The sequence below is a fragment of the Typopeltis vanoorti genome, chromosome 13 (assembly GCF_054136105.1).
Source record: "Typopeltis vanoorti isolate ZY-2024b chromosome 13, IOZ_Tvanoo_1.0, whole genome shotgun sequence".
NCBI classification, from domain to species: domain Eukaryota; kingdom Metazoa; phylum Arthropoda; class Arachnida; order Uropygi; family Thelyphonidae; genus Typopeltis; species Typopeltis vanoorti.
The window spans coordinates 31,999,176-32,017,209 of NC_143561.1; the positions used below are offsets into that span (position 1 = coordinate 31,999,176).

The 18,034-nt window shown below is 33.4% G+C and overlaps 1 protein-coding gene across 3 annotated transcripts in view; it reads left to right on the forward strand.

Annotated features, from left to right (window-relative positions):
• The window catches only part of LOC150100033 (ASNSD1 upstream open reading frame protein-like), a 35,880-nt gene that overhangs the window by 6,208 nt on the left and 11,638 nt on the right, over window positions 1-18,034 (forward strand). For all 3 annotated transcript variants that reach the window (XM_090403107.1, XM_090403105.1, XM_090403106.1), the window contains exons 2-3: window positions 2,849-2,902; window positions 17,956-18,031. In XM_090403107.1, the coding sequence (XP_090259233.1) occupies window positions 2,849-2,902; window positions 17,956-18,031 (130 nt within the window). The remainder of the gene's footprint in view (window positions 1-2,848; window positions 2,903-17,955; window positions 18,032-18,034) is intronic.

Below are 18,034 nucleotides of genomic sequence, written 5' to 3' on the forward strand. Positions count from 1 at the left end.
TATTATTCGTGACACCTCCAAGGAGTCTGAAGACTCATTGTGGGAGGGCACCTACTATACAACTGTCTCCACCACTACACCGAACCTCTACCAATCATCATCTCTATCAATGCCATCTACCCACCACCACAACTAGTATTTTTTTGTCTGTAAATTGCGTGTGTGTTCTGAAGGGCCGATTTGTCTGTATGCGGGATGATAAACCCGAGTTTCTGGAAGAAAAAGCCCTGCTACCTCCATATGAGATCGGCTAACTCACCTTCGATTGAAAAAGTCCACATAAAGATTCCTCCCGTCGCAACGAGAATCGAACTTAGATCTATTCCAATCGAAGGGCACAATGTACCTTTGTTCTTCCAATTGCGCTACGGAGGCACTTAAATTGAAATTAATTTCAATTAATGTACAAGTAGTGTATTATATTCCTGGAACTGACTGCAAAAATCTGATGAGGCCAGGAACCTGGGGGTGATTGTAGACAGGGAGTTGAAGTTTACAGGGCATATTGCAAAGGTAGCCAAAACAGCATGTCATATTACATGGTTGTTGAAGAATACCCTAATAAGTAGGAATAGAGAAGTTATTGTTTCTCTATATAAGGCTTTAATAAGGCCTTATATTATTATTAGATGCCACATCTAATCTGGACACCTGGATTCCATGAGGATGAAGAAGTGGTGGAGAGAATCCAGAGGTGAGTGACAATCAAAGTTCTTGGAAAATTTTAAAATGTATTGGCGATTAAAATAATTAGCAAAAAAATTGATAGTGACATTGATCTTCCAGAGTGATACAATATAAAGTGAAGAAAGTATGAAAGGATTTCTTATTTTACACTGGCATTAAAAACTATAATTATACGATAAAAACAAGCAGCAAAATGAATATAACTCATAGGTATTTAGTCTGATATAACTTAGATTCTGGTTACCAAGCAAATGGCAAGCAACTGCGTTTCTTGCTGTAGGCCACAGAACGTAGCTACTATGTACGCCAGGTAATGTAGTTAAGTGTTCTTTTCAGCGTGAAGTATTATCGCACCTTCTAATAGACATGACGGTCAAACTACACTTCTTATCCTTGTTCTTTCAGCAGGTGGACAGAATATTATCCAGGTTTGCTGGACGTGTATATACGTCCAGAAAAGAAATGCTATGCTTACATACATGAATTTTATGGAATACAGAGTTCCTGTTAGTTTTATATTCTAAGGAAGAACAATGTATTTCAAATGGAAGTGGGAAGCCTTACAAATTTTTCGGCGACCTCTAGTTTTTATATTATGAATTTAATATTTAAAAATAAGTATTTTATTTTGCAACTATAACTACGCTTTTTTTTTATTGTTCTTTGTGAGGAGTAAGGTTTTAAAATGAGGCCCCCATCTTGCGCCTCATGCGCCTAATGGTAAATGCCACCCTGAGGTAGAAGCATTGAAAATATCAACTGCATCGTGAATGGAGAACCTATAGAATAAGTAAAACATTTCAGCTACTTAGACACAATTTTTAGTGAAGATGAGATATTAAATATGGAAATAGACAACAGAATCAACAAAGTCAGTATGGTAGGAAGTCAACTGAATAAATTTATTTGGAATAAGAGAGAAATTAGTCAAAACACTAAATTAGCTGTATACAAGACAGTGTTCAAACCAGTTTTAACTTATGGATCTGAGAGCTGGGTTAGAAATAAAACACTTGACCACAGACTAGAGACCACAGATATGACAGTCCTGAGAAAGATTAAGGGTGTGAACAGGTGTGAATTCATGAACAGATGGCATCAAAGGTATATCATATTAAAAACGAGGATATTAGGAAAGAACTTTACATTGTTACCATCCAGGAATGTGTTAGCAGAGCTAATCTCAGGTGTTATGGTCACTTAAACAGAATGGGAGAAGAAAGGTTAGCAAAAGAAGTGTTTTCTACTAGGTTGGCAGGAAAATGGCTTAGAGAAAGACCAAGATATAGGTAGAGTGATACAGTAATGCCTTAGAAGACAAAAATATAAGATCTGATAATGTTGGAGTCTTGACAGGTAACAGATTAATTTGGAGGAAAATTGTTGATAGGAAGTTAGTAATGATGTAAGTTCTTAATGTAGTATTATCATAATATCTTATACATCCCTTGAGGGTACATGTCAAAAATTTGATGATAATTGAAATACAGTTACATGGTGCTATACCAGAAGTCAGTTGATGTTTGATTATTGGTTAATAGAAGGGTCATTCTTTTCAAACTGAGATAAACAGTAGATTACTGTATTTATTTTGTTATGCCAGCTTATGTACCAGTTCATTATGTAAGTAGATTGCTAAATACATTTTTAGTATTGCTTTTCTGCCTTCCTATTGCATGACTTGTATGTTTCTGAATGATAGATTTTCCATAATGAAATTCAGATGATAAAACATTGAGCTAGCCAAAGAGATTTAAAATTTCAGGGGTGTTGAGGCTACTATGACAACACTACACAATTAAGTTTACAATAATATTAATCTATTGTCAACAATTTTCCTTCAGATCAATCTATCACTTGTGAGCAGTGTATTAACTAAGCTTGTAATGTGGAGTAAAAGAGTCCATGTGTGCATAAATACTTATACTAACAGATCAACGTTTGGTCGGAGGCTTCTGTCCTAGACTAGTAAATCCTATTAGCATAATACAAAAAATATCCTTTTTTCATACATTTTAGTATTTTTTAAATATTCGTTTAACATATTTATAGTAAGAAAGTATTCTATAGCATTTTTGTATATATCCAACAAACAGTTATATATTTTTAGTATTATTAAAGGAGTTTTATTGGATTAAATGATAATGTTCGTTTATTTCAGATTCATGAACTTGAAGTTTTAAGTAGTGAACTTGAAAATGTATCCAAGACTGCAGTGAGTATATGTGGCTATTTAATTTTTTTTTTTTTTTCAAAAAAATTCTCTTTAAAAATGTGATTCCCAGACAAAATCAGTTCAGCTTTACATCATCATCATCAATTTCCTGATGTGCATCCTCAAGGAGCATTCACGCTGACAACACTACATGATTAAGTTTACATTACTATTAATCTTCTATCACCAATTTTACTCCAGTTTAGTCTGTTACTTGTCAGCACTTTAATATTGTCATATGTAACATTTCATTCTTCTAGGGCACTTTTGGCTGAATCAATCCACCTAGACCTTGGTCTTCCTCTGAGTCTTTTTTCTGCCATCTTGGCATCAAACACTTCTTTTTCTAATCAGTAATCCACTACTGGTTAGAAAAACACTTGTTTTTCTAACCAGTAGTGGATTATGTTCCTTTGAGGCCCTAGGTACAATTTTGTTATAAGGCCCTTTATGTAAAAGTATTTTTTTATATTAAAAAGACAATAACATCCTTAAATAATAATAACAAGTTTTTTCTTTATTATAATTATTTAATTTGTCTAGTTTCCATTTTAACATGTTCCTAATTTTTTTCCTATATGCAATAAAAAATAAAATGGAAAATAAATATTAGCTATCTAAAAAATATATTAGAAAATAAATAAACACTGAAATAAGTGAGCCAAAAGGCTTCACTTCGGCAATGCACAAATTATTTGAATTGGATCCACCGGAACTTTTATAGTCTCTATATTTGGCATGAAACTCTTGTAGTTTCTCTATTCGGCTTTGAAATAATGTTGGATTCAATATCCACTTAATTTGAATAATTGTGCATCGCTGAAGTGAAGCCTTTTGGCTCTCTTATTTCAGTAATTCTTGGTGCCTTTTGTGATGTGACACCTTTTTTTTTTGACAACTTGTATGGTAAAGTATATAAGTTCTGCATCACCAGAACCTGAGTATTTACATTTACATCTGGGTCTGGGTAGTGATGCCCCTCCCCCCCCATAATGTATAACATCATACATGTCTGCTGGGAGATGTTTTACATTATGGGAATGGGAAATACTAAGGATAGTGATCGAAGCTTACTCCACCTTTACTATTAGTTGCCCCTGTCACGAAAGGTTTGCTTATGCTTGGATTCGCCGAAACTTTTATAGTCTCTACATTTGGCACGAAACTCTTGTAGTTTCTCTATTCGGCTTTGAAATAATGTTAGATTCAATATCCACTTAATTTCAATAAATAAATAAATAATAAATATAAATGTTCAATAAATTTTTAGAGGCATATTATCTTTTTTATCTATATTCTATATTATATTCTAATATTCTATATTATCTATATTATCAAAAATTGGTATGTAATTTTTGAGGCTCTTGAGATGACAAGGCCCTAGGCGAGCACCTAGTTCAGCTATTGGGTAATCTGCCACTGTTTCTAATCTTTCCTCACCCATTCTACTTAAGTGACTATATCACCTTAGATTAGCCTTGCTCACACATTCTTGAATGTGTGAGCAGGTCTTCATTTTTAACATGATTCTGCCTTTGATGCTATTTGTTCAAGTCCCTAATTTTTTCTAAGAACGCTTTGCTTTATTTCTAATCCATCACTTAGATTGATAACTTAAAACTTGTTTGAACACTGTATTGTATTCTGCTAGTTTGAACACTGTATTATATACTGCTAGTTTAATGTTTTGGCTAATTTTTCTCTTGTTCCATATAAATTTATTCAACTGGTTCCTCACTGTACCAACTTTGCTTAATGTATTGTCTATTTCCAAATTTAATTTGCCATCTTCATCAAAAATTGTGCCTAAATAGCTGAAATATTTACTTGTTTTATAGGCTCCATTCAGAATGTAACCGATGTTTTCTATGTTTCTGCCTATTTTCATAGTTTAGGTCTTTTTATTGCTGATTTTCATGTTAATTTTGTTACAGTTGTTATTCAATTTTGTTAGAGAATCTGAGAGACTTACACTGAATGTTATCTGCATAAGCAGAGAGCCAAGTTTGATATCTCCAATTCTAATGTCAGGTTTTTAATGCCACTTGCATAATGTGATCAATGTAGATGATGAATAGAGTGGAGATAATGTGCATCATTGTCTTACCCCTGATTTTACATCACACTATTATTATTATTATTATTATTCAGGCCTCCATGGAGTCAAAAGACTCATCGTGGGAGGTCCTTCCTAAGAAACACAAAGTCTATCAAGACTCATCGAGGGGATATCCCTGTCCCCCTGAGAAACACAAAGTCTATTATACCACTCCTTGAACTCATTGACTGTTCTCGCTCTCACCACTCCATCAGGCAATGCATTCCATGGTTCAACCACCCTCCATGCAAAGAAACCACTCCTCACCCTCTTGCTCACAGTTTCCTTTCGTAACTTCCAGGGATGGCCTCTTGTCATCACTCTTTCCTGCTGTTCAACCAAGCGAAAGAACTTCCCTTCCTGTATTTCCTCTGCTGACTTACAATGTAAATATAGGCTATGTATTGCTCTGTATCACGTTCCATTCACCCCATGTAATTGTAGGTAATTGTAGTGTTTTGAAAATCTTTTCTCCAGGCTCCTTATCATATGTCTTCCCTGATCTACAAAACTTAGTACAGATCCTTGTCATATTCTCATGATTTCTCAACTATTTGTTGTCAAGTGAAAATCTGATCCTGTCAACCTCTGTTTGGCCTGAATTCAGCTTGTTCTTCTTCAAGTTTCTCTTTCACAATCTTTCTCAACCTCTTTTCAGGTATGCTTGCATAAATCTTATCTTTTTGTGCCTCGATTATTTATATATGTACTTCTATTTGCATTCCTCTTGAAAATTTTCTAGTACAGTTCTGTCACTGTTTTGTTTTGTTTAACAATCTTTCAAAGTAATTACTCTAAACATCTAGGATATCCTTATCTTCAGTTTTCATGTCACCGTTATCATCATTGATTCCTTTTACAGTACTCTTTTCTCCATTTTTAATCTTTTTCAATAGCCTCCAGAACATTTTGTCTCCTGCTTGATATTTATTTTCTATATATTCTTACAAAAGTCTTCTCATGACTTTTGTTTAGCTACTTTTACACATAGCATAGCTGTCTTATATTTTTCTCTCTATTCTTTTAGGGCCAACTTATTTGCTAAGAATTTTTGGTATGCTTTCTTCTTTTCCAAGACTGCTTGTTTAACTTCTTGTTTCCACCTTGGGAATTCTTATATTTCTGTTCATGCAGACAACTTCACCACATATCTCTCTAGCTAAATCAATCAGTGTTTTCTTCAGAGTTTGTAAATGAGACTCAAAGCTTTAGTTCTTGTTTTCAATTTGTTTAATTTTTCCTTCAATAATGTTTGTATAAGTCGAGGCTACAATTTACCTGTAAAAGCTGCCCAACTTTAATTCTTTTTAAAACTTTCTTATATACTGTTCTTTTTGATGTAATATCCATTTTTATCCTCTATATACTGTTGTATCCTGAACTAGCATGAAGATATCACTATCAACAATAAGGTAGTCAATGAAGCTTTACTTATTTCTTGTATCTTCTCTCCACATGTACTTGTGCACATCTTTATGTTGACACATGGGATTAGTAATCACTAGTCCATGTCCTGAGCAGCAGTCAGCAAATACCATTATTATTGGCTCTCAATTAATCTCAACTAATGTAGGCAATGCTGTAGTTGAGCATTGCCCGCATCAAGTAATTAATAAAGAATTTCCCAAAGATGAATCTGGCCGCAAGTTTTCCGATTCGTACTATTATCGAACTATTTCTCCATCTAACAAATGGAGAAAAACTTTTACGAAGTTATTTAGTTTATTCAGAATCGTGAAATTCGGTTTTCTGTTATTATTGCAAAACATCCGGTAGTCAAAATTCCCAAACTAACTAACGAATACGGTTGTAACGATTGGCAACATTTGAGTCATATACTAAAAATGCACGAGACAAGTTCTGCGCACATTAAAAACTGTTCAAAATACAGTGAACTTAAAATGTCGTTGATTAAGAAATGCATTATTGATTGCACACAATAAAGATTATACGAAACTGAGAAAAAATATTGGCAATCTGTTATAGAACAGGTAATCTACATAATACAATATTTATCAAGACAGTGTATAGCTTTTAGAGGTTCTTCACAAAAACGTTTTGAAAATGATAATGGCAATTTTTTAAAGTTAGTAGAAACTGTCACTAAATTTGATTCGATAATGGCAGAACCCTTGCATCGCATCCAAACATCACAAAAAAGGAACATTGCTCATTATTTGGTGATAAAATACAAAATGAAATCATCCATATAATTTCTGAACTGTAAAACAAAAAATTTTAGAAATGGTTAAAGAAGCGAAATGTTATTCATTAATTCTTGACACTACTCTGGATATAAGCCACACAGAACAATTATCTATTGTTATTAGATTTGTTAATCAAAATAAAGATACAAATATAGCAGAAATTCATGAACATTTTTTTGGTTTTCAATCTGTAGAAGATACCACTGGGCAAGGACTATTTCAATTTATAAAAAATTATTTAAAATGATTGAATGTTAACATTTTGGATTTACACAGCCAAGCTTATGATAACGGTTCAAATATGCGAGGCAAACATAATGTGCTGCAGAAAAAGAAAAAATCCTTGAAATAAATTCAAGGGCTTTTTTTTATTCCGTGTGCTGCTCATTCATTAAATTTGGTAGTTAATGATGCAGCTAAGATATCCTGTGAAACTGTAAATTTTTTTGGGGTAATACAGGAATTATATAATTATTTTTCAATATCTGTGAAGCGTTGGGCTATATTAAAAAAACATATTCATGTTTTAAATTTGAAATCACTTTCTACTACTAGGTGGGAAAAGTAGAGTAGAAGTAATAAAGCCACTTAAAAATAATATCAATGAAATTTACCAGGCTCTTTTTGATATTATGGAAGATGAAACTAAAGATATCGATTCTAGAGTTCAGGATTCGTTTAAATTTATTTACTCTGTTCATGTTTGGTATGAAATCTTGAGTCTCGTAAATGTTGCAAGCAAAATAATGCAGAATCTAACATTTGATATAGGAAAAATTAATTATTTTTCCTATTTTACATAATTAATACAGAAAATCTTGATTATGATATACAAGAATTAAATACTCACCGAACAGACCAATATTTTGAAAATATTATTAGAACTGCAAAAGAAGTAGCAAACGATCTTAATATTGATCCTATTTTTCCAGACAGTCACAAAAGAACAAAAACAAAAATGTTTGGTTACAAAGCATCAGATGAGACAACGCATGACCCTAAACAAAATTTTAAAATAAATTTTTTCTTCGCAATTTTGTGGCGGCTAAAGCAAGATGGATAAATATGTAAAGTAAATCTACATTTATACTAATTGTTATATAGTTAAAATCATATCTCCAAATTATCTTTGTTATGTAATATTTCTTTTTATATTAAAATAAAAGTAATTTTTGTTTATATATATATATATATACATACATATGTTAAAGATACCAAGCTATTTTAAACCTGGTTTTACTCCATTTCCCAAGTAAGCAAACAGACAAACAAGTCAAGTTTGCGCCTGCAAGTGTTGCAAGCCTAGCTGACCCTGCACATAGTGCAAGACCAAGGCAACTAATGGTAAAAGTCGATTAAGCTCTGATCACTAATCTTAATATTTACCCTTAATGCAAAGCACATTTCCTGGAGGAGATGTATGATGCTTTGTATTAAAGGCAAGAGGCCACTACCCAGATCGGTTTCAACCTTTATTGAGGTCTCATCAGTGGGAGCCAGGCTAGAAATACCAAGATTTTAGTAATACAGAGCTTATAAGTATTTTACCAGAACAAGTTACCATAAGGTGTTTTAACCTTATTAAATAAAAATCTCAGGAGGATTTATTATACTTATTTATTATATTTATTATTATATTATTTATTATATTTATTATACTTTAGATTTATTATATTTATTATACCCAAGGTAAAATACTTTCTACATATATATATATATATATTCTGTTGTATCTATATATTAAGGAATAAACATTTTTGAAAATTTTTATTATTAAAAATTCCTTATTAATGAATTTTAGTGATTACAATGTCTACTACTGTTAAATAAAATTTATTTTTAAGTATGCATATAAACTGTTTTGTTCTTTTAACAAAGTTAAATTTTTCATGGAAACTAATTTTATGGGGGCGCTGAAAAATGTTTTGCACAAGGGTGCCTCCTACTCACGGCACGGCACTGACTAGACAATTTGTTGTTAGTAATCTACTTCCATATACAAGTAGCATAGTCATGAAGATACTTTATATGAAAACTTTTGTTTGAGTAAAATGATTAAAACAAGAATATAATATATATATATTTTTTGTCTGTTATAATTCACTTTGTAACCAACCAAACACTTCATAAGACTGGAGACCACAGTACATGAGAATTCTGAGAAAGATTAGGGAAGTGAACAGGTGTCATCAAGGGTAGAATCATATTAAAAACAAGGATATTGGGAAAGAACTTTACATTGTTAGCATTCAGGAATATGTACACAGCTAATTTCAGGTGGTATGGTCACTGAAACAGAATGAAAGAGGAAAGATAAAGGTTAGCAAAAACGTTTTTTGCCAGGATAGCAGAAAAAGACCAAGATCTAGTTGGAGTCCTGACAGATTAATTACTTGTAAGGAAAAATATTGATAAGAAGGTTGTAATGAGTAGTAATAATGTAATCTTTTCATGTAGTATTGTTATAATATTATGTACACTTCCTGAGAATACAGATCAGGAATTTGATGATGATGCATGTGATACATATGCAAAAATTTTGCCAATAAGATTTAATTTTCCTACTAGATTTTACTACCAAAATTATGGTCTAGCAATGAGCTCACCTCTGTCGCCTCCACCAATTTATATACGGAAAAATTTGAGGAAGAAGTTATAGCACACAGACAACCCTAAAGTTATATGTCATTGGAAATATGTTGATGTCTTTACTATATGGAATCACACTCAAAAAGACCTCGAAGATTTTGTCCATTTTCTGAATACATGCCATCCAAAAATCAAATTCACATTAGAAATAGAAAAGGATTGTAAATTACCATTCCTAGGTATCGTTATCAACAAAAACATCACTGGTGGATTAACATTTAAAATCTACAGGAAACATACTCACACAGGCAAATCTACATACAAGCTCTTTCCATCACCCTCACCAAAAATTCGACATCATCAAAACCTTACAAAATAGAGCTTTAAACATACTCAAAAATGATGAAATTAAAAGAAAATAATTTCAGTTCCTATTTTAGTCAATTCCTCTAAAATAGCTATTCCAAAAAGTTATTATTATTATTATATAGCACCTCCAGGGAGTCCAAAGACTCATCGAGGGAGGGCACCTACTCCCCAACTTTCCATCTCCACTACTCAATCCACCAACTACTACGTCCAACATCTATGTCAATGCCATCTACCGCCGACCATCACCACTAGTATTTTCACAGACAATCACAAACATCCATGCCCACAGCAGGATTCGAACCCGCAGCCTTTTGGCTGGAGAGTGGATACGCTAACCACTCAGCCAACCAGGCTTGCAAGTTACTAAAGAAACTTTTATTTTCCAGTCTGTAACCATCTGTAATAACCTGTAAATTAATTACAAAGGCACAGTCTCCTTACCATACATTGGCAACACATCAGGAAAATAGATTATTAAAATCAGTCAATACCAGAATGGTCTTCAAACCAATTTAACACCTTACAAAGTTTCCTATGTTCCATTAAAGACTTGACATGATTGTTAGCACTGAAGATTGTGTTAACAGAGCTAATCTCAGGTGATATGGTCACTGAAACAGAATGGGAGAGGAAAGATAAAAGTTAGCAAAAACATCTTTTTGCCAGGATAGCAGAAAAAAACACAGAAGATGATTTTCCATTCTGCAAACATCCTGGAGTATGCAAGAGTCCTTTTTTTTGCAGAAAGTGTACATAGGTCAAATGGGAAGATGTTTTAAAATCTGTAGAAAAAAACAAACAAACATGTAAGCAATCTTGAAAACAAGGGTAAACAAAAAGCAGCACATATCCTCACAGAACATAATTATGGTAAATTGGCAAGCTTTCTCCATGCCTTACTTAGAAGACAATAATGCCATCAGATTGTCTGAGGAGGCTAATGTGGCACACTAAATAGACACTAAGGGCTTGATATCTAGAAGTTGTGAGACATACAAAAATATTTTGGGAAAATTTGGAGAAAAGAGCAAAGCTAATAATAATGGCAAATATCTGTTGGATTTCTGCTCAGGACATGGACTGGTTATTACTAACACCATGTTCCAACATAAAAATGTGCACAAATTCACATGGAGAGAAGAGGCAAGGAATAAGAAACGTCTCATTGACTATGTTATTGTTGATAGTGATGTTTTCTCCCTGGTGCAGGACACCAGAGTGTACAGAGGATTTGAAACTGGAAGTGATCACTATTTAGTCTTGAGCAGGATAAAATTGAATTTCATATTGAAAAGAATAACATGTAAGCAAGTTTTAAAGCGAATAAAAGTTGAGCAGCTCTCAGATGTGAACTGTAGACTAAAATACACAAAGATTATTGAAGAAAAAATGAAACAGTTTGAAAACAGGAATCAAACCTTGGAGATTCAGTGGCAAACACTGAAGAAAACATTGATTGATTCTTCTGCCAGAGAGGCATGTGGTGAGGTTGTCTGCAAGGATAAAAAAAATCAGAACTCCCTGGTGGACACAGGAAGTTAAAGAGGCAGTGAAGGAAAAAAAGAAAGCATATCAAAAGTTCCTGTCAAATAAGTCAGCTTGTGCTCTTAGAGAATACAGAGACAAATGCAAGAATGCTAAACACTGTGTAAAACTAGCTAAACAAAAGTCATGGGAGGACTTTGGCAAGAATATAGAAAATAATTATTATTATTATTCCTGATACCTCCAAGGAGTCCGAGGGCTCATCGTGGGAGGACATCTTCAACTGTCTCTACACTTTACCTCTACTACGAATCAACGCCATCTACCGCCCACCTCCAACACCACCACAACTAGTAATTTTTGTCTGTAAATTGCGTGTGTTCTGAAGGGCCGATTTGTATGTATGCGGGATGAAAAACCCGAGTTTCCGGGAGAAAAAACCCTGCTACCTCCGTATGAGATCGGCTAACTCACCATTAAAATAAATATCAAGAAGGTGGCAAAATATTCTGGAGGCTGTTGAAGAAGCTTAGGAATGGAGGAAAGAGTACTGTAAAAGGAGTTAGAGATGATAAAAGTGACATGAAAACTGGAGAAAAAGATATCCTTGAAGTATGGAGTAATTACTTTGAAAAACTGCTAAATGAAACAAGCAGTGATGACAGCACAGTGTTAAAAACCACTGACCAGGCATGCAGTCAGGAATACATATCCATACTTGAAGTAGAAAAAGCCATCAAAGGCTTGAAATGTGAAAAGGCAGCAGGAGTAGATAATATTCGACCAGAAATGCTTAAGTATGGTGGTATAAGAGTCTTACAGTGGTTGCACTGCATAGTTCAGAAAGCCTGGACAGAGGGACGAATTCCTGATGATTGGAGTAGAGCTCTCATAGTACCCATATATAAAAAGGGAAATAAAACTGAATGTGAGAATTACAGAGGTATTTCCCTACTGAGTGTTCCTGGCAAGATCTATGCTAGTATACTTGAGAAACAGTTGAGAAGAATTGTGGAAGAAAAGCTTGGTGAAGAACAAGCTGGATTCAGGCCAAATAGAGGCTGTCAGGATCAGATCTTCACTTTATGACAAATAGTCGAGAAAGCATGGGAATATAACAGAGATCTGTATTTAAGTTTTGTTGATTTGGAAAAGGCACATGACAAGGTACCAAGAGAGAAGCTATTCAATACACTACAGTTATATGGTGTCAATGGGGCATTATATCAAGCAATACTTTGTCTTTATTTTAGTTGTAAGTCAGCAGTTATAATTGAAGGAAGTACAGGAAGATGGCTTAATATTAAATCGGTGTGAGACAAGGATGTACATTATCCCATGTGTTATTCATTATCTATATGGATCACATTATGAAGAAAAGTGGTATTAAACATGATATCAAAATTAGAGATGTTAATGTCAGCTCTTTGCTTTATGCGGATGATGTTATACTTCTAAATAAATCCGCTACAAGTCTGCAAGATTCTCTGACTAAATTGAATAGCTGTTGTAATAGATATGGTATGTAGGTCAGCAATAAAAAGACAAAGACAATGAAAATAGGCAGAATCATTGAAAATGTCAACTGTGTTGTGAAATGGAGAACCTGTGGAACAAGTGAAACATTTCAGCTACTTAGGCACGATTTTTATTGAAGATGGTAAATTAAATATAGAAATAGACAACAGAATCAGCAAAGCTGGTATGATAGGAAGTGAATTGAATAAATTCATATGGAATAAGAGAGAAATTAGTCTTAACACTAAATTAGCTGTATACAAGTTCATATGGAATAAGAGAGAAATTAGTCTTAACACTAAATTAGCTGTATACAAGACAGTGTTCAAACCAGTTTTAACTTATGGATCTGAGAGCTGGGTCAGAAGTAAAACACTTGACCAAAGACTAGAGACCGCAGATATGAGAGTCCTGAGAAAGATTATAGGCATGAACAGATGGCATCAATGGCAATATCATATTAAAAACGAGGATATTAGGAAGGAACTTGACATTGTCAGCATCCAGGAATGCGTTAGCAGAGCTAATCTCAGGCGGTATGGTCACTTAAACAGAATGGGCGAAGAAAGATTAGCAAAACAAGTGTTCTCTGCCAGGTTTGCAGCAAAACGATCCAGAGGAAGACCTAGATATAGGTGGATTGATATGGTACAAAGTGCCTTAGACGATAGAAATATAAGATCTGATAATTTTGGAGTCTTGACAAGTAACATCCTACAGCGAGTTTACCAATTTCATTGAGATCCTCTAACAGCGATAAAAAAGATCACGATGGTAATATTAGCTATGATCCTCTTTAATTGATCATCATCAATCACTATTAGTCTTCTGACACACTTACCACAGAAGAAATTTACTGAAGCCAAAATCTATTCTTTGCATCAGATGCATCTCAGAATGAATCTCAGGAGTTTTTAATAATAAAATTAAATTTTCTTATAACTTTTAAGCTAGTTCTATCTCCCTTTCTACTTCCCATAAGGATAAACAACTGTATCGGTTACATTTCAAATTTTCTGTTTATATCTTCTTTCATACTTGAATGAAATAGACCAGTTCAGTTAGATCAGAACTATATACAATTGCTTCAGTTCAGTAAATCCAAGCTAGCTGAGTATACTATTTCTACTACATAGTAGTTGATGGAATCAGCTGAGATTCATTGTTTGCACTACTTTAAATATAAATACTTGTTCAAAGAAAGGTGTGCAGCCATCCTGAATTGAATTCTCTGAACCATTAAAATATATGGAAAATTATAATTCAACTCCTAACTGTTACAGTTTGATCTTTTTGAATATAAAGTGTTTCTCTCATACTGCATTCAGTAGCCAAATAATTAGTCAATTATATAACCTGTATGCACATGCATTGCCTTTGGGCTTTGAACACATCTGATTTTCTTTCTACTCTGATGATGCTTTAGATGTCTATTGCAAAAATAAATTCTTTTAATTAAACAATAAACTTGATATGAAAAATAAAAATTCATAACTAGTTTTAATAGATGAATAAGAATAAACTAAATATATTAATATTATACTTATTCTGTATAGCTTACATTTAGGCACAGTTGAAAACTATTTAATTAACCACCTTACCGGCCATTATGGATCAAGTACGCATCGCAATACGCTTTGTTTCCATCATATATTTCAATGTAATATCAATGGTATTAAAATTTTAATATGCACTAGTTATCCATGATAACTTTGACATCTATAGACGTCTTGGCCGGTAGTGGTTAAGATAGATTGGTTATAGATATTCTAGGTCACATATTGTGGATTATTATCAGTGCAAGACAGTTGGAAATTGAAAAATTAAATAACAACAATGAAGGTTTGTGGAGAATGGAATATCTCTTTATATGTGGCTGCAGCCAGGTACCAAACTGATACTGTTAGGATCATTTTTGAAGTGTGTATGTGTACATGTTGTGTGATTAAAAAAATAAAAAAACCTTAATAATGAACTCTCCATGTCAAAAATTTGGGAAATTATTATTAAGAACTGTACTGTTTAATTATATCAGTTTTTATTATCTGTATGCACATGCTTTTTTTTTTTTTAATTGCACAAAGTGCACTTCAGTTGATCCTAAGAGCATAGATTTTTTTACCTTATATATGCTCTCTTGACTGCATTTCATTGTTATTTACTTTTTTGATTTCCAACTGTATTACACTGACATTGATCCACATATGTGAATCGAAATATCTGTAATCAATCTATCTTAAATATTTTTCAACTGTGTCTACATGTAACTTATACAGAATGAATAACGCACAGTTATCTCAGTAAACGTATATTACACTAATGTCTCCCGCCTTAGTACAATGGCAGTAAAAAAAAGTTTTGAAAACTCAACTGATTTTCTCAAGTTTGGTGCTCTTGATAACCATGAAGTATTTCATTGTATTTAGCATAAAGGCCTTTTATCTAAGATCCCATCTTATGATTTGTTTTTTGTGTTTTGCAGTTGGATTACTGGTTCTTTCTCTGGTTACTTGTGATGGTAGTAATCCTCAAAGCACTTTTGATCCTCTCCTGATACTCAACTAATTTTGGGTGTGCTGCATGGCTCTGTCCAACTCCCGATATTTCCATGGCCTTCTCCAAATCCAATTCACAGTTTTGCTGATGATATTACACTGCAGAGCTCTTATTAAGAAACCTTGCACAAAATATCTAGAATATATTATGCTATAACCTTGTCAGAACTCTATCTTTATATCTTGAAAAAAAAAAAAAAAATGGTAATCTTCCTCCTCTTTTCCCGACCTTCAGTAATACCAATTCTTGATATGTTCCTGTCACTCATATATGCATATCATTTTCTCATCCAGGTTTTCTATATCACACCTCTGAAGAGCTATATAAATTAACGCTATACAAATGTAAATCACAAATTTGTATAACCATTCATAGTGGCACACTCAGAATTTAATCTTGTGGGGGGGGGGGTGAGTTGAGTAGACGATTTCAGAATACACACTGCACATTGCATACGACCTATGACTGAGCATCTGCAGTGATCGCCAATATGTGATACCTGTGATCTCCTCTGGCTCAGCTCGGGCAAACGAAGTAGTGCTTGGTCTGCCAGAGCACTACTTCGTTCGTCTTGTGTTCACAGCAGCAGTGATTCCGAGAGTTACAGGGTATTCCCATCTTATGTGACCACTAATTCGTAAGTAGTATAGAAATAGAAGACACAACATAAATAAAAAATGAATTTTAATTAGGAAAAGATTTTTGAAAATTTTCAATTTTTTTTCCCTTTTTTTTTGGGGGGGGGGAAAGCAGCATTCTTCCCCCCCCCCAGGTGTGCCACTGACCATTCATAACTATAGAATCTCATCTCTCCTTTTGTTATTAGGATCAATGCCCTGTCATGGTTGGGTAGCTTGGTTTCTTAGAAACCTGGTTTTTGCTGATGATAGGCAATTAGTCTATCTGAAGAGTATATTATGGTTGTTAATTGCTTGTTGTTCAGGATGAAAAATCCAGGTTATGGAAGGCTTTTGCAGGTGAAGGCGGCTTCACTTGCAAAAACCATGATAGAGATTCTTCACATCCTGGACAGGACCCATCTTTCCAAACAAAGGGCACTGTTGATACTGGCTGAGCTACAAAGGCTCTTTAACCATAGAATATGTTCTTTAAACATATTATACAGTTAAAGATACATTTACTTCTGAAGAGATATACCCTTAAGAACAGCTTAAAACTTTTTGGCTTATTGTAGAAAAGATTGGTGAATTGGGTGTGAGTTGATCTAATCCACTCTCTCTCTCTCTCTCTCTCACACACACACACACACCTTTAGATTTTGCTTGTGTGCATTTTTAGTAGAGATTTTTTGTTCATCACAATTGGCATCAGTAAGTCCTCTTATATTTCTTTAGATTTGTTATGACTTGCAGCAATGATTATCATCTAATTCATACCTCAATATGTAATTTTTTTCCTCTTAATTCATCCTTTCTATCTGTCTCATTTTTACTGTAGAATACCACTTGCTCATTAGTTGGAAAAACATGGATTGAATCCCATATAGAATTCAGTAAATATTTATAAGGACTTTTCAACTGAAGGCAAATTATCCAGTCTTATAAAGTTTGCAGAAATTTCTTCCAGAAAACTGGGATTTTTATCTTAAAAAACTCAACTAGCCAATATATAATACACTTGTTTCATAGATTTAGCTACATTAGTGCAGTACTAAACAGTCAGTGAGCAGTGAAACAAGTTTGAAACAATTATCCTTGAAAACAACTTCCGTTCATGTATATTTCTTAATAAATACCGGCTGCAGGAATTTATCTGTTCATAACTTTCTTCTTAATCTTTCCATTTCTATGACATTTTTTTACCATGCATCAGTATGATACAAGGTAAAATATTGAGACCAGAGCCATCACTACCTAAATTTTATGAGAAGCAAACACTACATATTTGGCATATAACGTACAGGTTACATGGCATTATGCTTGAGATTAATTTATCAAAATTTTTCTGAACTTTTTAGTAGTTTCACATATTGTGTTGCTTTTGACCAACATAATGTGTGATTTGTTTATTTTAATATTTTTTGAATTCTTTACCATCTAATAAGCCAGAAATGTTTTTCATTTTTCTTGATATGTACGTGTATCATATCATATATTTTGTGGATTCTGTACTATTTTAAAATTTTTGTAGTGTTGTTTTATGTGGATTTTAAGGTTGTTTGTTTTAACGTAAGTTTTATGCTTTTTTTTTTTTTTTTTGCATTTCAGAGAATTTATAAGCAGCAACCAAACAGTCAGATATTCTTTTTGGATAACATTATGTCACTTAAGAGTGAAGTAAAAAGTA